The sequence below is a fragment of the Gaeumannomyces tritici genome (assembly GCF_000145635.1).
Source record: "Gaeumannomyces tritici R3-111a-1 unplaced genomic scaffold supercont2.2, whole genome shotgun sequence".
NCBI classification, from domain to species: domain Eukaryota; kingdom Fungi; phylum Ascomycota; class Sordariomycetes; order Magnaporthales; family Magnaporthaceae; genus Gaeumannomyces; species Gaeumannomyces tritici.
In genome coordinates, this window is record NW_008804546.1 from 4,970,126 (window position 1) to 4,995,775 (window position 25,650).

The 25,650-nt window shown below is 57.6% G+C and overlaps 13 protein-coding genes across 13 annotated transcripts; 3 read left to right on the forward strand and 10 right to left on the reverse strand.

Moving 5' to 3' along the window:
- Positions 1–439: 439 nt before the first annotated feature.
- GGTG_04213 (hypothetical protein) lies at positions 440–2,901 on the reverse strand. The gene is made up of 4 exons (XM_009222005.1): positions 2,649–2,901; positions 2,299–2,586; positions 1,380–2,225; positions 440–1,251 (listed from the first exon to the last, which is right to left on the reverse strand). Exons 1-4 carry the CDS (start codon positions 2,784–2,786, stop codon positions 736–738), a joined length of 1,788 nt encoding a protein of 595 aa, XP_009220269.1. The 5' UTR covers positions 2,787–2,901; the 3' UTR covers positions 440–735.
- Positions 2,902–3,409: 508 nt separating this feature from the next.
- On the reverse strand, positions 3,410–3,805 carry GGTG_04214 (hypothetical protein; the record flags this gene model as incomplete). Its single annotated transcript, XM_009222006.1, has 2 exons — positions 3,410–3,593; positions 3,696–3,805. 2 exons carry the CDS (start codon positions 3,803–3,805, stop codon positions 3,410–3,412), a joined length of 294 nt encoding a protein of 97 aa, XP_009220270.1.
- A 1,139-nt stretch (positions 3,806–4,944) lies between these two features.
- Positions 4,945–5,310, forward strand: GGTG_04215 (hypothetical protein; the record flags this gene model as incomplete). Its single annotated transcript, XM_009222007.1, has 1 exon — positions 4,945–5,310. One exon carries the CDS (start codon positions 4,945–4,947, stop codon positions 5,308–5,310), a length of 366 nt encoding a protein of 121 aa, XP_009220271.1.
- Positions 5,311–5,818: 508 nt separating this feature from the next.
- Positions 5,819–7,568, reverse strand: GGTG_04216 (hypothetical protein; the record flags this gene model as incomplete). Its single annotated transcript, XM_009222008.1, has 2 exons — positions 5,819–7,141; positions 7,197–7,568. 2 exons carry the CDS (start codon positions 7,566–7,568, stop codon positions 5,819–5,821), a joined length of 1,695 nt encoding a protein of 564 aa, XP_009220272.1.
- A 583-nt stretch (positions 7,569–8,151) lies between these two features.
- Positions 8,152–9,045, forward strand: GGTG_04217 (hypothetical protein; the record flags this gene model as incomplete). Its single annotated transcript, XM_009222009.1, has 2 exons — positions 8,152–8,347; positions 8,411–9,045. The coding sequence occupies 2 exons, from the start codon at positions 8,152–8,154 to the stop codon at positions 9,043–9,045; spliced, it is 831 nt and encodes a 276-aa protein (XP_009220273.1).
- Positions 9,046–9,904: 859 nt separating this feature from the next.
- GGTG_04218 (hypothetical protein) lies at positions 9,905–11,713 on the reverse strand (the record flags this gene model as incomplete). Its single annotated transcript, XM_009222010.1, has 3 exons — positions 9,905–10,636; positions 10,714–10,868; positions 11,269–11,713. 3 exons carry the CDS (start codon positions 11,711–11,713, stop codon positions 9,905–9,907), a joined length of 1,332 nt encoding a protein of 443 aa, XP_009220274.1.
- A 394-nt stretch (positions 11,714–12,107) lies between these two features.
- GGTG_04219 (hypothetical protein) lies at positions 12,108–14,545 on the reverse strand. The gene is made up of 5 exons (XM_009222011.1): positions 13,505–14,545; positions 13,363–13,422; positions 12,969–13,317; positions 12,699–12,902; positions 12,108–12,630 (listed from the first exon to the last, which is right to left on the reverse strand). The coding sequence occupies exons 1-5, from the start codon at positions 14,522–14,524 to the stop codon at positions 12,221–12,223; spliced, it is 2,043 nt and encodes a 680-aa protein (XP_009220275.1). The 5' UTR covers positions 14,525–14,545; the 3' UTR covers positions 12,108–12,220.
- A 1,017-nt stretch (positions 14,546–15,562) lies between these two features.
- On the forward strand, positions 15,563–17,984 carry GGTG_04220 (hypothetical protein; the record flags this gene model as incomplete). Its single annotated transcript, XM_009222012.1, has 1 exon — positions 15,563–17,984. The coding sequence occupies one exon, from the start codon at positions 15,563–15,565 to the stop codon at positions 17,774–17,776; it is 2,214 nt and encodes a 737-aa protein (XP_009220276.1). The 3' UTR covers positions 17,777–17,984.
- A 249-nt stretch (positions 17,985–18,233) lies between these two features.
- Positions 18,234–18,955, reverse strand: GGTG_04221 (hypothetical protein; the record flags this gene model as incomplete). The annotated part of the gene is made up of 2 exons (XM_009222013.1): positions 18,234–18,338; positions 18,374–18,955. 2 exons carry the CDS (start codon positions 18,953–18,955, stop codon positions 18,234–18,236), a joined length of 687 nt encoding a protein of 228 aa, XP_009220277.1.
- A 557-nt stretch (positions 18,956–19,512) lies between these two features.
- GGTG_04222 (hypothetical protein) lies at positions 19,513–20,116 on the reverse strand (the record flags this gene model as incomplete). Its single annotated transcript, XM_009222014.1, has 2 exons — positions 19,513–19,720; positions 19,785–20,116. 2 exons carry the CDS (start codon positions 20,114–20,116, stop codon positions 19,513–19,515), a joined length of 540 nt encoding a protein of 179 aa, XP_009220278.1.
- Positions 20,117–20,399: 283 nt separating this feature from the next.
- Positions 20,400–22,585, reverse strand: GGTG_04223 (hypothetical protein; the record flags this gene model as incomplete). Its single annotated transcript, XM_009222015.1, has 3 exons — positions 20,400–20,998; positions 21,597–22,369; positions 22,557–22,585. 3 exons carry the CDS (start codon positions 22,583–22,585, stop codon positions 20,400–20,402), a joined length of 1,401 nt encoding a protein of 466 aa, XP_009220279.1.
- A 30-nt stretch (positions 22,586–22,615) lies between these two features.
- GGTG_04224 (hypothetical protein) lies at positions 22,616–23,211 on the reverse strand (the record flags this gene model as incomplete). Its single annotated transcript, XM_009222016.1, has 1 exon — positions 22,616–23,211. One exon carries the CDS (start codon positions 23,209–23,211, stop codon positions 22,822–22,824), a length of 390 nt encoding a protein of 129 aa, XP_009220280.1. The 3' UTR covers positions 22,616–22,821.
- A 26-nt stretch (positions 23,212–23,237) lies between these two features.
- GGTG_04225 (hypothetical protein) lies at positions 23,238–24,113 on the reverse strand (the record flags this gene model as incomplete). Its single annotated transcript, XM_009222017.1, has 3 exons — positions 23,874–24,113; positions 23,661–23,789; positions 23,238–23,590 (listed from the first exon to the last, which is right to left on the reverse strand). Exons 1-3 carry the CDS (start codon positions 23,947–23,949, stop codon positions 23,238–23,240), a joined length of 558 nt encoding a protein of 185 aa, XP_009220281.1. The 5' UTR covers positions 23,950–24,113.
- Positions 24,114–25,650: the final 1,537 nt, after the last annotated feature.

Genomic DNA, 25,650 nt, shown 5'->3' on the forward strand with positions numbered 1-25,650 from the left:
GCCGTCGCCGTCGCCGTCAGCATCTTGAAATGAAGTCACGGGGAAGAGCCCCGATTCCCCACAAAACGGATGTGTTCCAGGGATCAGAATTGGTAATGCGGCGGGGCAGCCCTTTTCACAAACGGCATAACAAGAAAAGAAAAAGAATAAAACAAAAACAGGAACAAAAACAGGAATGAAGGCGACGGTGCGGGTCCGGCGGAGGAAGGCGGCTGTTGCTGGTGTTGCTTGAGAGATGGCTTTTTGGAAGGCATCCTGACTGGCCTCGAGCTGATTTTGCGTTTGAAACTGCACGTCGAGTCGGTGGGTGGATAACGGGGCACACAGCAGAACCAGGCCGTCGTCAAACGATAGCTCGACGTCTCTGCTATCTCGGCCTCGCCCTTGCAATACACAGTGGGCCTGAGCACTACTTTCCATGCTTCAGCGCAGCGTTGGGTGGCAGTTGACGCGGTGCCATGCGGCAGGGGTCTCAGGAGCTTGCAAAGCTCGGCTGGCTTCGATGAACTCTACCTAGCTCTTAGCAACTATTACAGCCTTTTGCTTTTCGCTTCGTCCATGTCAATTGTGTCGTGGCCGGGCCTTGCATTGGAGGCGTCCTCGGCAGTTGGGCTTGTTGGATATCGATTGGAAGCGTTCGCATCTTCTTTTCCCCCTGGTGGCACAGTCGTCTAGAGAACAACGATCTGGGTCCTAGGGCCACGCCTCCTACAAGCGTATCGCCGTATCGCCACCTCAGGCGCGCCTCGTCCACCTCAGACGCGCATCTCTCGGCTTACTTATCTGCAACGTCAGCACGGCATGGCTGTCCTGCGTCAGGTCCAACAGCCGCCGCCTCGCTTGCTGCGCGCTCTCGCCGGCCACTTGCACCGGCTGGGCGCTGTAGCTGCGGAACAGTGTCGATATCACGGCCACAAACTCCACCTGCGACATTTTCTGGCCGGGGCACACGCGAGGGCCGGCGGACCAGGGCATGAAGACGCCACGCGGCGGGGTCACGAGCTCCTCTACCGGCTCTCCTTGCGCGCCCGAGACGGAGCGGATCCAGCGCGCCGGGTTGAACTCGAGCGCGTCCGACCCCCAGCTCGCGGGGGATGTATGCAGGGCCATTACGTTGACATGGACGGCGCACGGGCCGCGCAGGGTGAAGGAGGAGGCCGGTGACGACGAGTGCCCAAGCGGCACGACCTGGGTCGCCGCGGTGGCGCGCATCACCATGGTCGCCGCCGGGTAGAGGCGGAGGGTTTCGAGCTATGGTCCCCGAGTTGTCAGCTTGCCATGGTTCTGTGCCACACACGCACGCGCGCACACACACGCATATCACGAGCTGTCCTTCAGAACATGCCTAATATGTAGGCAAGGGTAGTGCGCTAGCTTACCATGACGGCCATGCACCGCGTCAGTTTTGGAAAAGCGGTCGCATAGTCCGGTACAGGAAGCTCGTGTCCCGGAGCTCCCGGCGTAGGAGCCCCCAGCACGGCGTCGATCTCGGCCTGGATCCAGGCCTGCCACTCCGGGCACGCCGCCAGGAGGGTCACGGCGTAGGCCATCGTGTTCGCGGTCGTGTCGAAGCCGGCGGCGGTGAAGATGAAGAGGTTCCCTGCGATCTCCTCCTCTGTCAGGTAGGACTTGCTGGTTCTGTTGCCGCCGGCTATGGACGTCTTCTCGTCGGGGGTGCCCTTCTCGGTCAGCTCCTTCTCCTGGTCCGAGAGGCGGATGAGCGTGCTCATGATAATTTCCGGGCTGTTGTTCAGACCCGCGGTCGTTGTCTCGTCAGCGACAAGAGCTGCGGAGGAGCTTCTCCGGCGCTCCTGGTCGAGCATGTCCCTCGTAAGGCCGGGGAGCCGCTCCAGCGCGACGCCCACCGTCCGCAGCAGCCGCGGCATGAAGGGCAACCTCAGAAACCAGGAGGGCACAAAGGAAGCCAGAAGAATCTGCTCGGTGCAGAGGTGTATAGCGTCTACGTAGGACATGTCCGCGGACGGGTCGCGGGACGGGAGGGCTAAGGTGAGGGGCTTGTGGCGGCCGTAGGCGATACGAGTGAGCACGTCGATGGCTATCACGCGCAGACCAGCGATCGTCTCGACTGTCGAGTCGGAGGCGCACAGAAGGCCAGCGAGAGATGACGCCTGGTCGATGCTCTCCTTCCAGACGTCTGGGCTAACGCGCTCGTTAAGAGCCGGGGCGACGATGCGGCGCTGGCGGGACCAGGCTTCGTCGTTATTCTTCGAGCAACGGGCCACAGTTAGCACACCATGAAGAGCAAGAAACCAAAACAGACAGGGGGCAGTAACGTGCCGTTATGATGTTGCTTCCCAGGAAGCCCATGGTTTTGAGGTTGATGTCCGGATGCACAAAGTCCTTCCGCCTGGCCAGGATGGCATGCGCCATGGCCGGGTCGGCGCAGACGAGCCGGTTGAGGCCCGTGGTGACGACGACGAAGGCCGGGCCGTAGCGCTTGTGGACGGCGGCCTTTGCACGGAACTCCCATCCCCACAGGCTGAGTTCGTACACGTCAAAGGCAGCGGCAGGGAGGAGCCGGCGCAGCACGGGGCGGAGGGGCTCCTGGATGAGGGCGAAAACAAACTGGATGGGGGCGAATGGTTAGAGACCTGTCTGTGACGGCGGGGAGAGAATGAGCCACTCACGCCTTCCGGATCATAGGGGCACACGACAAAGGGCAGGCCGGTGGCGCGGGCTGCGCGGTAGTTGCGCGCGAGCACTCGGAGCCACGCGGCGATCCATAGCAGGGGGATGAGCACGAGGCCGGCTTGCACGAGCGGCATGATGCGAGATGTAGCGGCCGGGCCCAGAGGCAATTGATCTTTTTGATCGGGGTTGGTCGTAAGCCCAAGAGCGCCAGGCGTGGTCCATCCAGGTGCAGGCTGGGCTCATGTAAATATCTACACGATCCAGCGTGTCTTGTGTTGGTCCGTTGCCCCCCTGGAATTACAGCCAATGGCACTAGCTGCCAAGACCCGCTTGTGGATCCGCTCTCAACGCTAACGGATCGTATCACCCGGAAACCACGCTGCCGGTAGAATGTGAGCAGGGGCCCGCGGACTGCAGAGAGGGTCTCGGGCGGCACCTCACCGTTGTTTGTCGATGTACCTGTTTTGTGGTGTGCAGCCCACTGAAGCAAAGGCACCAGAAACTGGATTGTTCTGATTGGTGAGAAGCCCAAACCACCCTGGTCGGCTCGACATGTTCAACGTCACTCTAGGGGCACAGCATCGACTCGACACCTGGTAGGCCAATTTGCGGGAAGTCGGGAGCGGCGTGTCATTCTGCGGACTTCGGCTCACCCCGTAACAATCCGGCCAAACGTCGCACGCGCAGCCGCAGCTTTTTCCAAGCACCTAACCAACCCTTTTCCCACGCACTACAAGGCGGCCGATCAAACAATTACTTACCAGGACGGTACAAAGTATTTGGCCGTCGGGTATGTGTTACGACCAACAACCACGGCCCACACAAGGGCAGGGGCAATGGCGGGGCCCTCCTTGTTATCCTCCTCCCCATCCTCCTCGTCGTCCCCCTCGTTATCATCCTCCCTCTCCTTCTCCTTCTCGAGCTGCTGGAAGCGCGGAGGACTAACAGCCGCGCTCGCTGCGGTAGTTAGCTCCCATGGAGGCGATGCCAGCCAGAAAATCGTCGCCAAAACGACGATATCTGGCCAGCATCATATCCCCTACCGCGCCTCCTTTATCGTCCTCGTCATCGTCCCGCCTCCTCCCCTTCTCGTGAGGAGGAGGAGCATCCCCGGATTTGCGAGGACGTTTCCTGCGCACCGACCCCTCCTCATCGTCGCTCTTTTCCCTCGCGACCACCCGACTAGTATTCCGCTGGCGCGGATACTCGCGGAGCAAGTTACGGACGACGGTCCGGAGCCTCCGACACTCCAACTCGCCGCCACGGGCGAGAGCCTCCCCGAGCTGAACAGCCCGGCTACGGAAAACCTCGTCCGTAGGAAGAGGCTCACAACAGTAACCCCCCGAGCACTACCAACACCGAGGGGCTTTGCCATCCGTGCGCTTACGGCGTATCGGACGGTCGGAGCAGAGCTCACGGTACCCCGTGAGGTACGAACGGACGTAACCATCACACGGGATAGCCCGAGGCGTGCAGCCTTCAGGCATCCCGGGGACGGTGCTCCCCTCAGTGACCAGGCGGCGGGGACGAGAGACAGGGGCGCGAGCACGGCGCCGGGAAAGCTATAAAAGAAGAGAAGTTAATTCAAGAAAGGGAGTGGGCCGAGGAAGCATGAGCCAGGTGCGCTGGAAGCACCCAACACTAAAAAGTTTGTCGGTTCCATGTTCTCTTCCTGGGCATCCAGGTGAGGACGGGCCCAAATAACCCCCCATTCCTGGCTCCGAGTATCGTCGTGCATAAATTGCTATCGACCTTTAGGAACAAGCCTTCGGTAGCACTCCGCACGTGCATGTTTTGTTTCCAACGCAGCCACAGCGGTTTCATCATTCTTTCCTTTTGACAGCACTAAATCGGGACCAATCTCGTCATTGGTTTCTATTTTGACGCGTTTCTCCACGCGCAACCCATGTGCCGATCCCAGCGCTCTGGCCACCCGCAGCAACGCCACGACTCGTGGCCGCGGGTGATGCCATTAACGCTACCCTCACAAAGCCCCGAGCTCAGATGTCCATTTTTAGCAATCGAGAACGCTCCCCCAGCCCGGAAATAAAAGCACCTACAGACTCAAAGGACGAAAACGACAGTATAAATGCGCTGCTCTCCAACCTCAACAAGTTTTGTAATTTCTCCTCTCCATCATCATCCACTACTGATCCTTCCAGCCTCTCCTCCACAAACCACCAACCACTCGAATCTGTTAGCTACAGCGTTTCGCATTGCCTCCCACCTTCTCGATAACCTAGGCGTTGCCCATCAACACTCTCCCACATATCAAACATCACCAAAGCAAAAATGCACTTCTCCGCCGCTACCCTTATCACCCTCCTGGCCGCCACCCAGGTCGCCGCCGCGCCCCTGGCCGTCACCGGGAGCGACGCGGCCGCCGTCCGCATCGCCAATCGGGACGTCTCCGCGTCCGCCGCGGGCGCCGCCGCGCAGCCGCTCGTTGCCCGCGACGAGGTGGCCGACGAGGTGGCCGACGAGGCCCCCGCCGCCGACGAAGAGCCCGAGCAAACCGCCCCGAGGCTGACCGCCCGGCGCACCGGCGGGCGCACCGGCGGGCGCACCGGCGGGCGCACCGTCGGGAATCCGACGGGCGCCGGTGGGGGCATGGTTTCCGCCGCCGTGTGCGGTACGGGCATGTGGTCGGGCTGCTAAACGGACGGCCGCTGCCCTCCGTGCCGGCGGCGTATAAAGCTGCCCGGCTTTCTCATTTTTATTAGCGTTGGAATTTGTAGGAGCGTGGAGTCTTTGCTTTTATCGCTTTCTTTCAACCCATCTTTTGGTTTGCCCTTTTTTTTTTCTTTTTTTTTTTCTTTTTTTTTTTCTTTTTTTGCATTTTCGTTTGTTTTGTTTTTTAAACGGCTTGTTTTTAAGCGTTGGGTTTGTTTTTGTCATTGTTTATTAGCGTTTCGGGCGTACTGTGCTTTTTTATTTTCATTATTACATTAAACCATTGGTTTTTACTTTGAATTTCTCTTTATTTCTCCCACCACCACGTTTAAGGGTTTTTTTTCCCGTGTCCTAAGTCGTGCTATATTCCACCGTTACATTACGTGGCCTCCGTCGTATTTAACGCTGTCTTTTGGTAGAGTTCAACGGCTTATATCACCTGCTATGTATTTAAAAAATAACTTGGACGATAGTATGTAATAGGACATGAAATTCAACCTATCCCATATTGCCCGCTCATTTCCGGCTTAAGTTCAAGCGGGATATTAAATCCCGTCGTATAAGGCCTCAGCAGCTCGTCGAGCTTAGCGCGAAGAACCTCTGCTTTAGCTTCGAAAAAAGGATCAACAAGCCCGCACAGGACGGCGACGACGGTTCTGTTGGTAGCAGGGCCGCCATCCGCTAGTGCCGGCTCGGAACCGGAACTGCCGGCGATGACGTGCCCAATCAGCTGCTCCACAAAGGACTTGGTGTAGTTGGAAACAAGCTCCAGATGAAGGGCAGCTATGTCACGCCATGGCTGGGCCTGTTCTTTGAAGAGCTGCGCCACAAGACCCGAGTTGGGAGCGCCGGGGAGCTCCATGCCGCCGTTGATGGATGCCAGGAGGTTGAGCCTGCGGCAAAGTTCCTCCTCGGCGATGGGCTCGGGGTCTGGAAAGCGCGAGTAAAGACCAAGAAACGGCTGGAGCATTTCGGGGAGCCTGCCGTTCTCCCGGGCCGCGAACAGGCCGCCGGCGTCCGACAGGATGCTGTACTTGGCGCCCTTGCCCGAAAGCGTCTCGCCGAACGCGGAATTGAGATTCCGAAGCTGGGCCCTGATTTTGCGGCCGCCGTCGTAAAGGTCGCCAAAGAAGGAATCGGCGTACCGGCCTTCGATACCGTCGCGTCCCAGCCTTTGGAACCGGTCGGGGATGTCGAGCAGGTAGGACCGAACCTCGTCCGTGGTTTCGCGCGAGCTTTTACCCACGCGCTCGAGCCGCTTTTCGCGGTCGCGCAGGCTCTCTTCGATTTTGGACACGACATTGGGCAGGCCCAGTCGGATATGTTCCAGCAAAACCTTGCTAAGCTTTTTCCGCAGCTCTTCGGCGCCCCTGCGCGGGGGAGAGATGGACCCCCACCTGCCCTCTCTAAAGAAGGCGTCTTTTTTGGCGTCCCGGTCGTCGGCAGAGGTCTTCTGACCCTGCTGCGGGAGGTTGTGCAGGACGTGCCAGCCAAGAGCCAGCTTGTAGGTTTTGTCGTAGCCGTTTACGAGCCTCAGACAGTTTTTTTTTATCCGTGGTGCCCGGGCCGGCCAGGTCGGGCTTGGTAACGACGTCGATGGTACGCTTTCCGGCCGGGTCGTGGCTTGGCGCGCTCGAGTACCGTCTGGCTCGCCAGCTCGTTGGCTGACACGACAGCCAAGACGATGTTGCTTTTCCGCTCCATATAGCTCGCGGCCAGCTGGTCCACTATCGCCTTCTCCTCGAGCGTCTGGCCCTCTGTCTCGCTGTGGTAAAGCCCGGGAGGTCGACAAGCGTGAGGGGGTAAATGTCGGGCCCTGCGATCTAAACACAAAGGATATTCTTTGGAAAGTCCTCGGGCTCGGAGCCCACCCTCATGATCTCCTCGGCCTGCGAGATGATTTTGGGCAGCGAGTCCTTATCGAACCTGGTCCGGTCCTGGTTGGGCTGCGGCTTGCTACCGGGCGAAAACTCATCGGCCCACCTGATGCGGACAGACACCTTGCTGTGCGCAGCCTTGCGAAGCACCAGCTCTGTGGCGAAGCGAGTGGAATGCCCCGACTCGACGGGGCCAAAGCGCACCCGCGAGATGGCCTCGAGCACGGAGCTCTTGCCGGCCGACCGGTCGCCGACAACGACGATCCGGGGCAGGGATAGGCCCGCAGTGCCGTCAGCCTGCAGCTCGCGGATGGTGTATATGGTGTCGAGGAGCGCCCGCGCCTCGGCGCTGTTGAACTGATCCATGGCGGCCGGGTCGAGGCCAGCATTCTGTCGGCACCGGCGGCTGTGGCGCTTCTACCTCGAGCCCTGCCTTGGTCATGTTCTTGTTCGATTCGTATTCGGTTGTTGTTCGAATTCTGTTCGATTCCTGGTGCGTCCTACCGAAGCTCAACACCCCCACATCGTATGCAGGTCCCAGGAATCAAAATTGTATTGTTAGTCCGGTGGGATAGTCCTTCGTCTGAATACCAACAATAATAGGAAGAGAAGTAGTACATTTATCTAGAGCCAGTTTTTCCATAGTGGAAGACGCTTTTTGGTACAAATCAAGAAGGGAAAAGAAGCACGACCCATGGCACTAACAATTCTAATCCCTGGACTTGTGTCTCCATCGTTGAACATCAAAAACTCAAAAACAGCCTACGCGTGAAAAGTTACTCTATCTACCGATGAATCTATGTATCTGCCTGCCTACCGCGGCATCCCAGGCCATCCCAAGTGGCAGCCAATTCTGACTCCTGACATGGCAATCTCCCGAGCGGCGGCTGTCAAAGGCAACATCAGGCATTGAAACAAACATCAATCCACTACCTACCCACTCGCCAACATGTCCCCAGCACCATCAACGACGGAGAAAAGCAGTGGCCCCACTTTCGCACTCAGCTGCTTCGAAAAACTCTGGGATGGACGTCAACGGCCCGGTCTTCCGAGCTCGGGACATGTCAGGTACAGCGACCTCCAGCAGCTACCTGGTGGCGGAGCGCCTCGATCTCGAAGAGCCGGCACTGCAGAGGGCCCTCTCGGTGCTAGACTAGAGGCCTAGCACCGGGCAGAGTTCGTACGCCGTCGTGGACTATGTCGGCTAGGGCGCTACGAGGGCCACACCTACCTGCTCACGCGGTATATCAGCGATGAGCCGATAAAGGATGTCCTGCGCATTTTTGGGGAACATTTTAGAGTTCCCGAGGCACGAAAGGTCCTTCGCGATGTCGTTCGAGGCCTTCGCGAATCGTATACCGACCTGGGCCTTTCGGTTGTCTATCTCGATGCCGAAGAGATTTGGATAGACATGCGCACCGTCGCCAGCATCGGCGTTACCTATCTCGATCCCGCCGTCACGGGCCAGCAGCCATTCCGGCCCAGCGCTTTGACGGTGCCCGAAATCATCTTTGGCCGGGCCGTCGGCGGCGATCTGCGCAAGGCCGACATTTGGCTACTTGGCGTCGTTGCCGCTCAGATCTTGTCGTCGAAAAGGCTCGATCCGCTAGTCCCTGACTTTTCCGCGGCCGCGGCGGTTGCGGCTAGGATTTTGAAGCAGGGCCGGACCGGATCCGGGCTGGAGCTCCTACTGCCCGACTACAGCGACGTCCTTCCTGAGGATCCGCAGGCGCTGGATCCTGTGCAGCAGTGCCTTACCGTAAGCAGCGACGAACGGCCGACTCTCGATGAGCTGTGGGCTCATCCGTTCCTGGCGATGGCCGAGATGGAAAATACTCGGTAGATACTTGGCAGTATTCTAGCACAGGCTGCTGGCAACCTACCTACTTACTGTTCGTTCTCCTGATTCTGCTATTTTTTTCCGAGCTTGGCTAAAGCGCCAAGCACAATCTTGAACAAAACAAGACAGATGTTGTTAGGAGCTTGGTACTCCTGTTTGTAAGCTCGGAGAAGGCCTGTCAAATGGCAAACGACGATCGTCTCTAGTAGGGAGGGGAAACCGTTGATTCGTGTGCAAGGGAGGAAGAGATCCATCTGACAGGGGTAAAGCAGGTGGTGCTTGGCTATCCCACCGATCCCGTCATCGTTGGGCGCTGTGGGACCGCACCCACGTGCTCCCCTTCCGGCCTTCCTCCTCCAGTCTTAAACACGCACACCAGCCTGTTCCAACAACAAATTACCTTGATTACCAAGTGAGCAAACGTAGCAAGGACTTAGTGTACGTACCTCGGAGCAAACCGGCCAGGATATAAAAAGGAGGACTTCCTACTGTCCTAGATAGTTCTTGACTGAGGCTTTGGCGTTGGTCAACCTAAGCTAGCTTCCAAGTATCCCTTAGAGCAAGCATTCAGACCGCACTTAAGATCCCTGCGAGTTACCTAAGTTGTTCAAGTCACGTGCTACTCCTAGACACCTCCCTAGGCGCCCTACCTTAGGAGCAGAGGCCTGATTGTAACACTAACAGTGCTCCAATTGCTACTGTGATCTCCTATGCTTATCTGTTGTCCGGATCAAGTACTCCAAAGGTTAAGGAAGTAGGCTAAATACGCCCAAATACCACGGACGTGTCCAACGCACGTGCTTCCCCTTCATTACATCAGCCCCCATGGCTAGTGCCCATATCACGGGGTTATGCTTGCAGTTCACAACAAATCTGTGAGCCACAGCTCAACATTTTCAACCTCCATCTCCACCTCCCAGCTCCCCCGCCAAACCGGGGACTGGTAAACGACGGCGTGCTCCGGCCTTACGCTGCTGCCGTCCGCCGCGGGGAAAACGTTGTGGCGGAACGTCGCCCGCCCGGCCGCCAGGTCGAGGCACAGCGAGGCGCCGGCCCGGGGGTCGCCGAACCGGAGCGTGACAGCCTCGTCCCCAACCTCACCCTCGGTCACCCACGCCGGCCGCCCCGGCACGCCGGGGAACCCGTCCTGCACCGGCCCGAGTTGGAAAAGATGCGCGGGAACGAGATCGTTGCCGGTGGGGTTTGGATGCTGGATCCCATGCTCGTCTGTCGGAAGACAACACGAGTAGAAGCCGAATATGTATGGCTTTTCCATGTTGGCGGCCTGGCCTTGAATCAGAAGGAGGCCTTGGTGAAAGTCTCCGACCTCAGCGCGCAAGGCTTCGATAAGAGCGGCCGTGGTTTTGTCTCCAGCGACGGCGGCCCGAACCCACTCGAACCCGAGCTCTAGGTCCTCAGTGGGTTCGCAAGCGTTGGCTAGAAGCAGCGTACGAAGCTGTGCCAGGCGTCGCCGGGAGAGGAGACCATCTTTGGGGCGACTGTCCAGAGCCTCGGCGGGTGGCGGGTTCTGTTGTTGGGTGGGCTCCTTAATAAAAAGTGCAAGGAGGTGCTCAACCGGCGCAAAAAGAGCCGGCTGTTGATAAGGGAGGGGTCAGCAGCAGTCGTGGTTGTTTGCTCGCGGATAGCGATAAGAAGGAACGGGGGACTTACCGCGACCTTGGCGAAAGCCCGGTCAAACATCTCGTAGTTAAGCCCCGGTTTTTCGCCTTCGCTGTCGCCCAGCTCGAACGCACGCGCCAGGGTGTTATCGCCTTCACCATCGGCCACGAAAACCGGGAGGTTCTCCCCGGGCACCAAAAACATCCCTGCAGCGGTACTAGCCCGGCGATTAACACCCTCAGCTCCTTCTCTCCTATTACATAATCCCGGAGCGGAGTTGCTTTTTTCATCAGCTCCCTGGCGGGCACTTTAAATTCAGCTCGTGGCACTTGTCCAGACCCCACTTCGACCGGATCTTGAGATATATAAATCATATCCACCAAATCGTGAAAAATCTTGTCTCCATCGTCGTCGTGGTTAATGGGGATAGCTTCTGCAACCGCGCGCGGGCGCCTCGAAACTCAATGTCGTGCGCGGAGAAAGCTAGGGCACGGCGCCGCGCCTCTTGCCGCTAGCGACCCTCATCGAATGGGAGCTCGTTTCCCGGAGCTGGTGTAGCAAAGGCTTGAAACAAGGCGCGGCGTTGGTCGGCGGGTGAGCGCCTACGCGCGTGGGCCATTGGGTGGTCATTGGGGCCGTCCAGGGCAAGGGCAACCCAGGCAATTACGCGCAAAAAGCCGTCGTAAGTGACGCCGGTAGGTGCGTCAGACTGGGTAGGGGTGAAAGGGTAGGTGGAAAGGTTCTGGATGGCCCGAAATAGCAGCGGGATGGCAGCGGCGAGGCCCGGGACGGTTTCGATGTCGACGTCGGCGGGGAGGTTGGCAGCGATCCAGGAGATGAGGGAGGCCTCGGTGAGTGTTTTGTCGGGGCTGCAAATGGAAGAAAAATTCTTGTGAAGGTTGGCCCTTGCGTTGAACTCGCTCAAGCAGAACTGCTCGGTGGTGCGGGAGAGTCGCTCAAGCACGGCAGCGGGGTTGGACAGACGCCACCGCTTGAACTTTTTGGGGATGGGCTGGCAGTAGAGCCGCCATTCCTCGGCCGAGAGCTCCATGGTAACGATTGATGGTTAGGATCAGATTGTGCTCCCTGGTGCAGTGAGGAAAGTACGGTTGATGTCGCTGTCCTTTGCTGGCCTGGGGGATGATGGAAGGGGCTCCCTGGATGCTTTTGTGCTTGAGGGGAATAGTAGTAGGGGGTAGCCCAGCTGGACGCGCTGTTCGCAGAGACAATAAACAGGCGGATCGGTGGTAGGCAGTTTTAAGGACTCCTAAGCCGTTCTTCTAGCTTCCTCGAAATCCTACTTATTCTGAAGATACGTAGGGGCACACAAATAGGAGCGGAAAGGAGTGTCGTTTTATATCTGGGAGGCTAGAGGCTGGTGTCTGGTCAGCAGACAAAACTCTGCAGCCAGGATGCGGGGAGCGAGCTCCTCAAGCCATAGCGCTGCTTGTTGAATATCTCGGCATTAAATTCCGGGGTATGGCTCATTGTGCATTTGCCTCGCCCTTGCTTTCTCTCCACAATCTAGGTACTGGGTATCAGGGAGGAGCTGAGTTATTTAGGACAAAAGTTTACGGCCCACGAAATCTTCCAGCTGTCGCTTGACATCCTTAGATGCGTTTCCAAGCGCGATCTGAAGCACCGACTTGATGTCGTCCAACAAAACCGGGTTATCCTCGCCGCCATCTGACCTCGCCCACAGCCCTGCCACGTGGAACACGTTCTTGATGCTTCGCCCATCGAGCTCCAGCTCACTCAGCGAGAGCCATTCCTCGTCAGAGAGGGCCGCGGCCCTGGCGCCCATCTTCTTCGGTTGGCTGCGCCAGATGATTTCTCGGTCTTTCTGGGTGATTGGCGGGAAGCTGATTGTGACGTGGATGCGCGTGCGGAAAGCCTTGTCGAACTTATCCTCCCGGTTCGTCGTCAACATGACGATGCCGGACTGATATTCCAACAGCCTAAGTAAGACTGGCCGTGGAATTTTGTCAGCATGTCAGCTCTGGAAGTTGGAGACCATCCAGGGAGGCGAGTAGTACTTGAAACCAACGAGTTCCTCTCTAGGCTGTCGTCTCCACGCTCCGCCATAAAGGCATCGGCCTCGTCGAGGAGAAGGATGGCTTCCCAGCGGGCGATCCGGTTGAAGGCTCGCTGCAGGCTGGCCTCGATGTCGGATGTGTCTGAGCCCAGGTCCGAACCGCTCACTCGGTACAGTGGCCGGTGAAGATGCTCCGCGACGCACTCTAGACCGCGAAGTTGTCAGCATTCGTCTTCTCATCTTGATGCTCGATGTTTGTTGGGAGCCTGACCAGCAGTCAAAGTCTTGCCCGTCCCAGATGGACCATAAAACAAGTAGACCAGCCCCCTCCCCTTCCCTCCGATGGAGTAACCGAAAGAGTGGGAGTGATAGGAGAAATTTGCGGCGATTCTGTGCACATGCCGCATCCTCTCCGAGCTGTCTAGGAGGCTTTTGGATTCATCGTCCTCCCAAGCGACGTCATGAAAGCTTCCAACGTGGAAATTTCCGCAGTGCTTGGTACTGAGGGAGTAGCCCGCAATCGTGGCTGGGAAGCAGATTGAATCCTCTCCTTCGAGAGCCTCGGGGTCAAGTATGGGTTGGTGCTCTTCCAAGCTCGTAACCGAATCTGCGGCTTTGCCCTTGCCTCCCGCGACTTTCTTCAACATCCTGGCGACGATGCGGACGCGGAGGTGGGGGTTCTCGCGGATGAAGCCCGCCGGATCTACGAGAACGCGCCCAGATATCTAGAGGGGGTAGCGAATAATTAGGTTACTACCTCTAGAATCGAGGACGCGGTCCATTGGCGTCTGAGGATGGTCTACTAACCATTTCTTCGGGTGAGTCAAAAAGCCGCATGCCTTCCCTGTAGTCGCCGCTGTACCTAGCATTCGGCCTTGAGACCCACACTGGTCCGCGGTAATCACGGAGGCAGCCCTTGGTTTGGGTCTTGGATGAGCCGACAGGATCCGCTTTACAAAGCTTGATGTAGGCCTTGCTCGTCTCAGCGAGGGCCTTCCTCACTCCGTGTTGGTCAGTGCAGAAAGACAACGGGTACGCCGGCAGAGAGTCAACGTTGAGGACCCCGTTGAACGCGGGGAACCTGAACGTTTCCTGAACAACGCCAAAACCTTCACCGTCAAATTCCATATGCCGGACCTGGATGAGCCAGGTAAAGCCGGCTCCCCCTTGCTCGACCCAATACCTTTCGAGCACCGCGCAGGACTGAACGGTCGAGCTCGCCGCGGCTACCGTTTTCAGGAGGACGAGTTCATGGGGCTTAAACAGGGCCCAAAGATACTCGAACCGGATAGTTGGGTGCGACAGCTGTAAGTGATTATCGATCTCTTTCAGATTTGATGCCCGAGCCATATGCTCGTCCTCGAAGTTGAGAAAAAGCTGCAGCTCCTGCCTTAGATTCTCAGACTTCGCGGAGTGACACGCAGCCTTGAGCTCCTTGCGGAAGTGATAGAGCTCGTGATACGGTGCCTGGATCACAATGGGGTTCGCATGGACGTTGAGAGTCGCGAGATCGTCGGTGATGTCGCTAAAGGCCTTCTGAAGCGAAGTTGACTGGATTTCGAGCTGGAGCTTTGGCTGATTCTGAGGTACCAGGATCCGTCGTAGTAATAGGGAGTTCTCTCCATAGCGGCTTCTCGAGACGGCCGTGTCAGGGAGCTGGCCGGTAGGGACGCATTCGCCGGGTTCGCTAGGCGAGAGCCAGTGCTCCGTCACATCGAAGAATCTGCCATTGAAGGATTTGTCTGCCGAACCCGAAGCTTTGTCCTCGGAAGCATCGCGGATGACCGCTTTCATGTACCTCTCATACCCAGCCGGAGACTCGGCCATTTTTGGCTAACTCGATGTTGCTGCTATTTTTTGCTGGTCGTTGGGCGATGTCGGGAAACGAATCAAAGGATCAACCACTTCTGATGAGTTAGGTAGTTCTTGGAGTGAGCGAGGTTCACTAGGCCGCAAGAAACAGGCAATGATGGTCCAGCATGTTACCAGCATGCCATGGTGAATCCCCGAAAGCCCCAGCGCCAGTGAGGTAGCCTTTCCTTTAAGAATGTGACGGTACCAAAGCTGCCTGCATGCCCGCCTGCATAGGTACCTATCGTGCTGTGGGAGACAGCTGCATGGCGTTTTCGGTATGCCAAAATTGCTCCGGAATGCCCGATTTGGGTGCCTAACGCTAATGCAGGTATTAGACCAAGGCTGGGTCCAAGGCAGTCAGGCTCACAGGTCAGGCTGTTCAATATCACAGTGCCAAGGCTGTCTGCCTGCCCGCAGGCGTGATGCGCTGCGGTGATAGCTGCATGGCGTTTTCGGCATCCCAATATTGGTCCGGATCAGCCGATATTGGTTGGCAATGCTGACGTGTTCACCAGCAGGCTAGATTCTAGGCTTTCTCGGCCACATTTGGAAGTACGAGGCCTCCGTGGTAACACTGCGGCCGTCGCGGCCGACATCAATAATGGTGGCCTAGGGACCTTTACTCTCACACAGAAGAGCTACCTATGTCCCGTTTGGTTCTGCCCTTCCAAGGCTTCCGATGGTTGTTCCGACACAGTCTAGCATCGACCCTCCCCAACCACCCCGACCCCGAACCTCTGAACTGCGCTCGATACCTACCTGCCTAAGCATTTGACCATGTCCTGGAAGTCAAGGAGCACTGACCAAGCTAAGGGAAAGCCCAGACGTCGGTCGACCCTATTGGGTTACGAACAAAACACCGAAGCTACACCAAAGGGCCGGGAAGGCTTCGCGCCAGGAAGGAAAACATGGGCTCTCAAAGCCGACGACATCATTCCGAAGCTTAGCTTTCACGAGTCATTTCCCATCCTGGATGACTTCGAGCTTACCCGCTTGCCCCGGTTCAGCGATATGGGACAGTATCAGGTCACGGACGCTGAGCAGCTCGAGTTGTGGGCCTTCGAAACCCGTCGACTGGTCGACATTGTAAACCTCGGACAACCAATCGAGCTCGAAGGACTCGAAGCATGGTTCGGGGAAGCCGATGGTGATGGATACCGCCGACTGAACAAGCTGGCACAGCAGCTTGTCTTTGCTACCGAAATCTCTTACATGGATAACGAGCTGATATTGCTGGAATACTACCCAATCGTATCGAACCCGGCCAACTTCCGGGCTTCCAGCGGTCGACTACTCGACAACTTCGGCCCTCAAGGCGCCATCCATACAGCCAAGGGCTCTATCCGTTTGGGACAAGAGAACGACAGATGTTACCAGGCCCTGGTGAACTACATCACGGGAACCCTCGCGCAGGTCCTTTTGCGTGCCATGGACGGTGAGTTCTGGGACCAGAACGTCATCATCTCTTTGGCGAAGCTGGCCGCAAAGCTCAAGGTCGTGGGTCTCGACCTCACCAAGTCGGCCGCGGTCTGCCTCGCAACGGCTGGGGGGTGGGAGGGCCGTCTGCGACGGACGCTAGAGCGGGACTTTCCGCCGCCAAACAAGGGATCCGAGTCCCCCAGAGACAGGCAGCTCGAAGCCGCCCAGAGGCACATGGGACATGAAGGACATCAGTACTTCCGGCTTTTCGACGGCTTCCACCAGTGCATCGGCGTCTTGATGCTGCACGTTTGTAGAGGCTTGATGTCGGACCCAGACACCACAGCCGCGGCGGACGCTTTTGAGGCAAGCTCCATAATCTACGACACGGGCTTCCGGCAGCAGCGCGCCATGCTTTGTCAGGAGCGGTCGGGTGCCATCTGCGGGAGCACGCACCACAGTGAGCTGCATTCCGCCGACATCGCCGTCGAGGTCGTTATGCAGGTCCTGGCGAAGCTGAGGGCGGAACACGGAGCCACGAAGCCAGCGTCAGCGTCATACACCGCGGTCCACTGGAAGTGGACCGAGATACTCCCCCTTGAAGATGATGGTTCGGCCAGCTCGGCCAGCTCCATGAAAGAGCCGCCTCCCATTCGTTTGGGCACGTCGAGGGCCCGGCGCGTCTATCTGTCGTCCATGAAGCCCGTCATCACCGCCCTAGTCCCGTTTCTCATGATCTGCGGTGATTTCCCGAGCCAGCTGGGCAGCATGATCCACATCACAAAATTCATAGCGCCGCCGGGGAAGCCCATCATGAGCTGCGAGAAAACACGCCTGCTTGCCTCCTTCATGGTGCGCACCAGCAGCTACCACTTCGCTGGGGATGACACCATCACGACTGTTTGCAACAGCACCACCGCGCAGGAGAGGGCCCTGACGAAATGGCCGGCCTCGCGCGACACGCCCGTGCGCCGCGGCGACGGCGGCGGCGGCGCCCAGGAGGCTGTGAGTGATGGCGGCGATGCCGAAGACGCCGACGACAGCCCGCTGCGCCACAAGCTGTCGTTGGCGAACGAAGAGATCGCTGCCGGCCTCAGGCTGCTTGACAGCTGGATTATCGACGAGAAGTCCATCATCATCCCGTACCGTTGGTATTGCTGGGGCACTATCGGCTTCTGCGCCGTGCTCGTTGTCGGAGGCCTGGTGATGGGCTTCACGATCGAGCAGCGAATCCAAGGTGTTGACCCGTTCAACATCTCGGTCTTCTGCTGGGCTCTAGCTGGCTTCCTGATCCTCTTTTTCAAGGCCATCCGCGTGCAAGAGTGGCCGTGGCGCGACTTCTTCCTCGGCCGCGTCGTGTGCAAGTCCGTCTCCGAGGTGGTGGCTGTCAGCTGGATCAAGCCGCAGCTGTTGCTGGCCATCCTCCTGCGACTAGAGCCCATCATGTTGCTCAACAAACGCGGGCCTTTCGAGGCCATCTTTTCGCGCAGGGACGAAAATGGCTTTGCCATTGACATCCCCATCGGGACTGAGGCGCTCAACATGGCTGGCTGCTTCTTCGTAAAGGTCCAAAGCGATACGGGCCCTGCCATACGGTGCATCCGTCTCAACTCGGGCGCCAAGTTCACGGGGGTCCATCCACAAGGAGCTATCCAGTCTGGTGAGGGTATTGGGTGCCGCAACATGGACATGGTGAGGCAATGGACCGAAGGTTCGGAGGAGGGACCGCTTTATACACTAAGCTCCAACGCCCTGGTTTGGACCCACGTGCTTGGTTTGCATTCTGAGAAGGCATACTTTGACTAGTATCACTGTCTAGGGGGGGGATACAAGTCGGTGTGTAACGTGGGGCGCAGCAAACGGCCGCTTAGCTAGGAGCAAAGGAGAGCAGAGGCATCTTTTTTCGGAGGCGAAAACCCCGTTTCTAGACGCCTGGGATCCCATTTGCTCTCAAAATCTCCCAGTTCTAAAACATATGAGGGCCGAACTAGTATTCATGTGGGTAACCACTGGGGAATCCTCGGTGTCGTACGTTTTGCCATTTCTTTTTGCTCTGGGCGAGCGAGGCATTGTAAGGCCAGTTACGGCATACATGTAGGTAGGCTGTGTTGTGTGGACGCTTTACAGTATCCAGCGTTTCTATACCCATGCAATAATTCTGTTGTGTATTAGTAACATAGGATTTTGCTAGGCTAGCAGCCCAGTGGTTTCTGCATCGAGGTAGTGGCTTGTGCTGTTCATCACAAGCCTCCCTATACAGCCTTCACATCTTGACTTTGGGCGTGCAGTGCACCGGCAGCCCCTGCTGCTTCCTCTTACGGATGCGCGCGCGCGCCTCACGAGCGTCAAACGGGCTTTGGGTCTCGCTCTTGCTGCCCGTTTTATAGTTGACCCAGTACTTACGCGGCTCCAGCCCGCTCCCTCGGGCGGCGCCGCCGTCTCCTCGAGGATCCACGGTGGCAGGACCCCCTCGGCCGTGTAGTCCTCCTCCCACTTGCGCAGGAGCCTGCGGTGGCCAGTGACCGGAGCGTCGCCATCCCCCGCCACCGCCGCCGACAGCGACCACGACGGCTCGCCTTCGCGGCCCTCCCCGCGCGCCTTCGCTAGCACGGCCTCGGCCTCGGGGTGCTCCCATTGTGTCTTTTTGGCCTCGTGGTTGAGGTAGTAGGCGCGGCCCTTGTCGTCGCGCCGCCGCTCCCGGTGCCTGGGCACGGTGTAATCGTCGCAATAGAGCCGCAACGCGTACGCGGGCAGGTCCGAGGTGGCTGGGTGCAGGACGCCGGCGGCCTGGAGGGCCCGGAATTTGGCTGGGTGCAGGTACGAGGTCGTCCGGGTCTGGTGCTGGCAGTAGTAGGCCACGCCCATCTTGGTGAAGAGCTCCGTGTAATATTCAGGCACGGCGAGGTTGCGGGTCGAGAGGCGGATGCTTTCGATCTCCTCGACTGAGGGCTTGTTGGTCCTTTCCATGGTCGTCGCGGTAGCCATGATTAGGATCTAGTAAGGTTTGGTCTATTAGCTGTGCGGGGAAGAAAGATTTGGTGTTTGGTTTTGGAGGAAGGAGACGATTGAAGGTTGGCGCTGGGGTGCTGACGTTCTTGTGTTGGTCGTCTAGCTGTCTGCCCAATAAGCAGCAATCAGCACTCAATTGAGCAGGACCATTGCAGAACAGGCCTGGCAAAGCTTCTCAGCTGAAGGCATCTCAGAATGATCACTCCCACATGCTCTTCCATGAACTCTCCTGGAAAATGCTCTCGCATTGCGGACTTCTGCAGGGATGTACTGTATGGATCTGCTCTACAAGCTGTGGCGCCAAGAGGTTGCGGGAATCACCCACATTATGACTGGCACATGTAACCGTGGAGATGTCACCGCTGTCCGGTCTATTGCCGAAACAATATCGCCTTCTCTTGCCATATGCGAACAGTCAAGAAAAAGAGCATTACGATTCCAATAACCACATGAATGTAATTCGTATGACAAACGACCAGTGTATCCCCGTCACAGCTTGATGAGTTGTACACCAAGCCCTTTCCTAAAGACTATTACTCCACGGAATCCAGAAGTGGGTGATGGCGGAGCTCAGGTAGCGTCAGGGCGGTGGAGGGGAGTGGCCGGCCGGTGAAGGTGATGTTGAGAAGATGACTTTGGGTCCGGGGGAGGATGGCGCCGCTGGTGTGGATCCGGCGGGCATCGAGGAAGGCGACGGCCAGGCCCTGATTAATGCACAGCTCCTCGAGCTTCCGCATGAGGCTGGTGAGGTACCAGCGGACGAGGCCCATGGACAGGGGAGCGCCGTCGGCTTTAATACGGATACGATCCAAAAGTGGCTGCCACCTTGTCCCAAAGCGCCTTGGGATCTTGATTCTCGTCGTCCTTGATGCCATCCCAGCCGCCCACCTCGAGGCACCCTATGGCTTCGCCGATACTGCCGCGGATACACCACCACGCCAGCGTGCGGCGGGCAAGCCACTCGATAACTTCATCGCTGTCTTCGTCGCCGGCGGGCTTTGTCGGAGGGTTGGCGGAGATGAAGGCAGCGTTGCCAGATAAGCGGAGGTGAACACTTACTGCGCGCTTCCAGTCCCGGAAATTGGACCATCCCTCCAACTCTGGGATCTCGACCGGATTCACCCGATAGTCCACCATCTTGACGGCTGTGGTGGTGGGAGAGGAGAGAGGGATCGAACGAGATAGTTACCAGTCTGCGGGCAATTCTCCCCTCTATTGGAGCGAACGCGTGTCCCCTCGTGGGTGCACGCGTCGTGGGCGTAATCCGTCGAAAATTGAAGTCCAGAAGCTTCTAGAGACTCGGGATAGCTTCGAGTTGATTGTGATAGATAGAAAGAGGGTTTGTGATATGTATGAGGCACAACCTTGGGTTGTTCCGGATTAGGAAAAAAGAGGGTGTATTGTTCCGTTTTTCCTAGGCCTAATTTTGTGGGCGGACGACCGGATGTATAGCATGTACGAGCCATGCACCTGCACGTGAGGAGGCACGATGAGTCACTACCTCCGATACTTGGAGTACGTCCACAGCGTCCTTTCCATCCGTGGCTGCTGCAGTATAAGGTAGTAACACCGTAGAACACGGCACTGGGCAGTATACTCCGTCCACAACGATGTCGTCTCGATATACGTGCAAAGACGGCCTAGCCACCTCGTGGTGTCCCTGGCTTGTCGTGACGAACGGCGGTGTTGAGATGCACACACGATGCCCGTCCGGATCCGCCCTTGTCATATCGAGACTTCTTGCTAAGGGGCTATCCGTAAACATGGTCGAGATTCCCACTCGATGGCATACCCGAGGAGCAGCCTGAACGTGGCACTTCAGCATAAACTCGATGTAGCTCAAGATACATTGAGACATGAGTAGAGATTCGCTTCTGGTTAGCAGATGATAGACTCTGCTACTAGGTGTGTGCTGCTTTTCGACGATCTTCTGGCCAGCCGCGAGGAGATGAAAAGCTGCCTTCTTGTGTATAGATGCTGGCGGGAGTTCCTTGGGGTTCCATCGGCCCGCATACCTTTCTGCAACAAAAATTGTATGATCCTGACACTCGCACTCCACGCCGCCCGCACAATGGATGGCGCATAGACGTTGCTACTGTTGAGGTCTACGTCGTATCGACACAGACGCATCGCTTCCTTAGTGCTAAATAAAGCAGTGAATGGTCCCCCGGTATTTCCTAGCATCTAAAGGGTCTCGGCAACTTGGGGAAGACCCCGCCGCACGGTACAGTTTAAGCCTGTGCGGACCTTGTATTCGAGCTCCAAGTCCAATGTTTACCCACATCTCCGACACAGAGTTTTCAGAATGCTGGCAGACGTAGGTCACTGGTTGACAAGAGTATGCAGTGCCGTAATAAGATACCCGCGTGCCCATTATATGGTTGGCGAGAGTGAGGCTTACGGTTTCTCCCTTCAGCGCCCAGAATAGCAGCCATCCCAGTTCCCGTCAGATATTCGTTTTATCAGCTTGTCGACGGTCTACCTGGGCAGTTGGACATCCGCCGGCACTGGGTGGCCTTCGTATACTAGAAAGAGCAAAACGTCCTGAACTATCTCCACCTCAGCACACTGGTATTTTGGCCGGAGCACCTTGGACCTTTTGTATCGGACGACACACCAAGCGGTGCGGATATTTGACCTAGGTGATAGTGATGCTTTACTTTCTGCGAATTTTGTGACGGCTGTGCCGAATTCCCGCTCTTCTCTCCACCATGATGTCTCGTTCTCGCGAAGAGGCCCCCGGCATCGCGCCCAATAAGGCCTGAACCCGCAGCGGCACCTTGACCCCCATAAAGCCTGGCTGAAGGGAAAAGGCCGATGCCAGCGCCTGAAAGTCGACCGCACACGACATCTACCCGTTTTGCAAGAGCCACCTCTTGGACAACCCAAACGCGACGGAACCACGCCCGGTCGAGCGGCCGTTGGAGCTCCCGTGTCCGCGCGTGCTGCAGTTGTGTTGGCTCCTCCCCGGCCTCCTGCGAGACCTCATCCCACGCCAGCCGCCAAAGCTCCAGCGAGCTCTGTCCCTTGGCTGGTTGTCTCTGCACCGCTTTTCCGTGGAGGTGTTCCGCTAAGCCCAAGAGACATTGGGTTTCTGTGCTCGATGGGCCCAGCCAAAATAGGACCCTTCCGGCGGAGCTGTAAACAGTGCCCATCTGGCCGACCTGGTGATTATTTTCCTCGTTGTTGGCCTGGTCGATGCAGATGGCATCAACCCACAAGGACCTCCCTGAATTTTCACGGCGGAGACACATTAAAGCCGCATTCAGATTTGGTGTTAATGCGCCTGCATGATAGAGGTAGGCAGCGCGGCTTGTGGATTCGACCGAATGTGCACTAGGAATCCAAGCCACTGCCGCATGGCCCTCGTTTCCCCGACCTTTTGGCGGCCTGAGGAAGGCAGAGTTGCAAGCCGTCGGAAGAAGAGGTAATATACATCGACGGGAGCACGAGTGGTGATCAATATATTCCGATACGCAGACCGCGTGCCTTGTTATTTATCCGATCATGCAGTGATTGCCACTTCCAGATACTACCCAGTGAAAGCAATCCGGGATTACGATGTCACCAAACCCACCCCAGCATCTTCAAGACGCCATCGATCATAGTTATCTCAAAGACCTCGTCCCAAATATTCCCCGCCACACCGATTTATACCTATTTAGATGCAGTCGACGCAATAGAAGAGAAAAGGAGAAGAAAAACAAACAAGTATACCCAAGCCCTTGAAATTTGATATAGTACGCCGGATCATATGATTGAATCAAGTCCCTGAAAAAGTAGAGAAGAAAACGAAAAGACGGAAAATCCAGCACAGCTGTTGAAGGGTATTACATCTCTGTTCAGATCAACACCCTCGATCCCCGCTTGACGTCGAAACCGCTGCCGCCGAGGTACGGAGACACGGACCGGACCGAGTTGCGCTTGAGCGCGCGCTCCAGCTTGTGCGGCGACGTTTTCTTGTCGCCCTTGTCCTTGTCCTGGGCGTCTTTGGGGTCGGCGCTGCCGCCGCTCTCGCTGCCGCTGTCGTCGTCCGCCAGGTCCGTGTAGCGCAGGCTGGCCCCGCCCTTGGTGGTGCCGCTACCGCCGCCGCCATTGCCGCCGCCGGCGTGCTTCTTGTCCAGGTCCCCGCCGATGAACTCGCCCATCTCGGTGTCGGCCCAGGCGATGCTCTTCCTGCGCCAGGGCAGGTCGAAGAAGGTGGGCTGGTACGACAGCGACGGCGGCAGCATGCCGACGGCGGCGCTGAGCGGGTCCATTAGGCCACGGAATCGGTCTTCTTCTCCAGGGACGGGCCCGCGCCCCCCGACGGCGACGGCTGCTGCGGCTGGGTCTGAGACATGGCGCCGCTGCCGCTGCTGCGCCGCCCGAAGCCCCCCAAACTCAGGCCGCCACCGTTGTTGCGCAGGTGCGCCATGGCCGTGAGCCCGAGCGAGGCCGACCAGAGGAGCCAGAGGAAGGACGAGAAGGCGGTCGAGGCCCGGGCCGAGCCGCACACGGTGCCGCGGCAGAAAACGAGGCCGTTAATGAAGACGGCCAGGGCGATGAAGCCTGAGAAGAAGAAGATGACGTTGATGGCCTCGATGGCAAGCGCCGCGATGGGGTTGGCAGCTGTGTGTTGGGTCGTGTTAGTACAGAGTGTCTCACAGGGCGGTATTTGTCTGGGACATGTTCCACTGACCTCTCGGGAAGAACCTCTGGGAGCCCTCCAGGTAGGCAACGGAGAGGATGGAGAAGACGGCCGAGAAGACCTGGAAGTTGACCTGTGACGGCGACTCGGTGAGGGTGCTGAAATGGTACCAATTGGCAACTGTTGTTGGTGTGGTGTTAGTCAACCCTATCTCCCTCCTGTGCCAGCCAAGGCCATACATAAACTGCAGAGCAAGCCACATACCATATCCTGACAATCCCATCACTATGATGGAAAATACGGCCTGAGTGGCCCGAATCGGGAGGATAAGACTAATCATCGTAGCGACGCTTTTCTCTGGCCGGCTTCGGATCTCTCGTTCCTGACAGGTCCTTGTGTGTCCGATATTAGGGAATAGGATGAAGGAGCGGAACAGGTAGGTTTGCCGCTGGTAATCTGATGGGCGTCGAGCGGGCGGAATCGAGTATAAAACACGGTCGATGAAGAAACGGACAAAATAAGCGGCAGGCTGGTGCGCTCTGGTGACGGGGAAGAGAAGGGTGAAAGAAATGGTGGGATCCGGCACAGCAGGTAACGGGCAGCGAAAGGGAAGGGGAAATAAGAAGAGGGCAAAAGGAAACACAGCCAAGCACCTTCTCGTTCATGCAGCAAGGAAAAAAAGAGTGAGCTGGCGGTCGATGGGGGAGGGGCGGGAGGGAAAGTGTTTATGCTTTATTGCCGAGACGGGTTTTTCATATTAATGGATGGGATTGCCCTTCTATCTGCCGTCCCGGCGAACGACTCGCGCCGACGCCTCTCTTACCATCTTCCCACTCTTTCCTTCTTTTCCTTCCCATGGTTCCTTGTTACCCGTCGTTCTTGGGGTGGTGTGTGGAGCGACGCAATGCCTTGCCCTTCGCGATGCAGCCCCGCGCGTGCATTTTTGGGTTCTGAAGCCTATCTGAAACGGGGATGCCAGGGTGTTGTTTGTGCGGCAGCCGACGGGGGCTGCGACAGGGGGATGCATGCTGTGCTTGGGGGGTCGTCGAAGGCGAAAAAGTCTTGGCCTTGGTGCTTGGCTCTGTGTGCCGTCGCCCGGCGTTGGCGGCTGGCAGCCTTGTCCATGCCAACCTTTGGAGGATAGAGAAGTGCCCCCAAGGCTAAAGAGAGTGATGATGGGTGGCGGTTGGGTCAGCTTCCCGCCTCCTCCCCAAACATCACGCAAACCTTTACGAGGCGCTTGGCGTTGCGATCGCCCTAGTGACGTTTCCCGTTTTCTTCCCTCTGGCTTTGGGCTCTGGGACTCGAGGAAAACAAAAGAAAAGGGGACCGGAATGGCCGCCGTCTTGCTTCCTGTCAAAGAGTGCCCAGCACGCCTTGTGGGCGAGCAGCGTGGACCGCGCAGGCAAAAGGAGATTAACAGGCCCCCTATTCAAGCATTTTCGGATGACTTCGCCTCTTGTCAGTACGCAGACTCCAGAATGCCAAGACGTTGCCTTCGAGTGGGAGGTCGAGGGGCAAATCAGAAGAGCGCACAGCGTGGTATGCGTCGAATGCTACGCGCTGGAGAGCAAGGGAGGGCTCTGCACGGACGGGCAATCAAAGGAGGCGTTGGGGCTAGAATAGAAAAGATGGAATTCGATAATTGAACGCTGGAGCCAAACGCTGGTGGATTTCCATTGCTGGAGGAGCCGTTTTGACGTTGCGTTTCCAGCCCAGCCCGGTTTCGCAGGCTCGCACCAGTCCCCACCCGCCCGCCGGAAGCGGGCTGACCCCACCAGCGCGCTGCAGATGAGCGAGCGCGGGCTCGCGGGCCCTTGCAGGCCCTCCACAGGGTGTGAGGGGCCTGCTCCAGGGCCATTTCAGCGGGTGCCAGGCAGGAGCCCACCGCCGAGACCGCCCGCTACAGATCCCATCGGCTTAGTGAAAAAGCTTGGTTTTTTTTTCTTAGCGACATCCAGACCCAAGCTTTTGGGAGCATCCACCCACCACCTTCGACCGATGAACCGCAAAAAGTTAGCTGACAGTAGCGGCCCATTGG

What these genes read in the sequence shown, in the direction of transcription:
- GGTG_04213 (XM_009222005.1), bottom strand. Translation starts at nt 2,786, where the DNA reads ATGCCGCTCGTGCAAGCCGGCCTCGTGCTCATCCCCCTGCTATGGATC. An exon ending in GCCCCTATGATCCGGAAGGC is followed by an intron (nt 2,587 to 2,648) that starts GTGAGTGGCTCA and finishes GCCCCCATCCAG; the next exon opens with TTTGTTTTCGCCCTCATCCA. An exon ending in CGCGGTGCATGGCCGTCATG is followed by an intron (nt 1,252 to 1,379) that starts GTAAGCTAGCGC and finishes CGGGGACCATAG; the next exon opens with CTCGAAACCCTCCGCCTCTA.
- GGTG_04219 (XM_009222011.1), bottom strand. Translation starts at nt 14,524, where the DNA reads ATGGCCGAGTCTCCGGCTGGGTATGAGAGGTACATGAAAGCGGTCATC. An exon ending in TTGACTCACCCGAAGAAATG is followed by an intron (nt 13,423 to 13,504) that starts GTTAGTAGACCA and finishes TACCCCCTCTAG; the next exon opens with ATATCTGGGCGCGTTCTCGT. An exon ending in GCGAGAACCCCCACCTCCGC is followed by an intron (nt 13,318 to 13,362) that starts GTCCGCATCGTC and finishes GCGGGAGGCAAG; the next exon opens with GGCAAAGCCGCAGATTCGGT.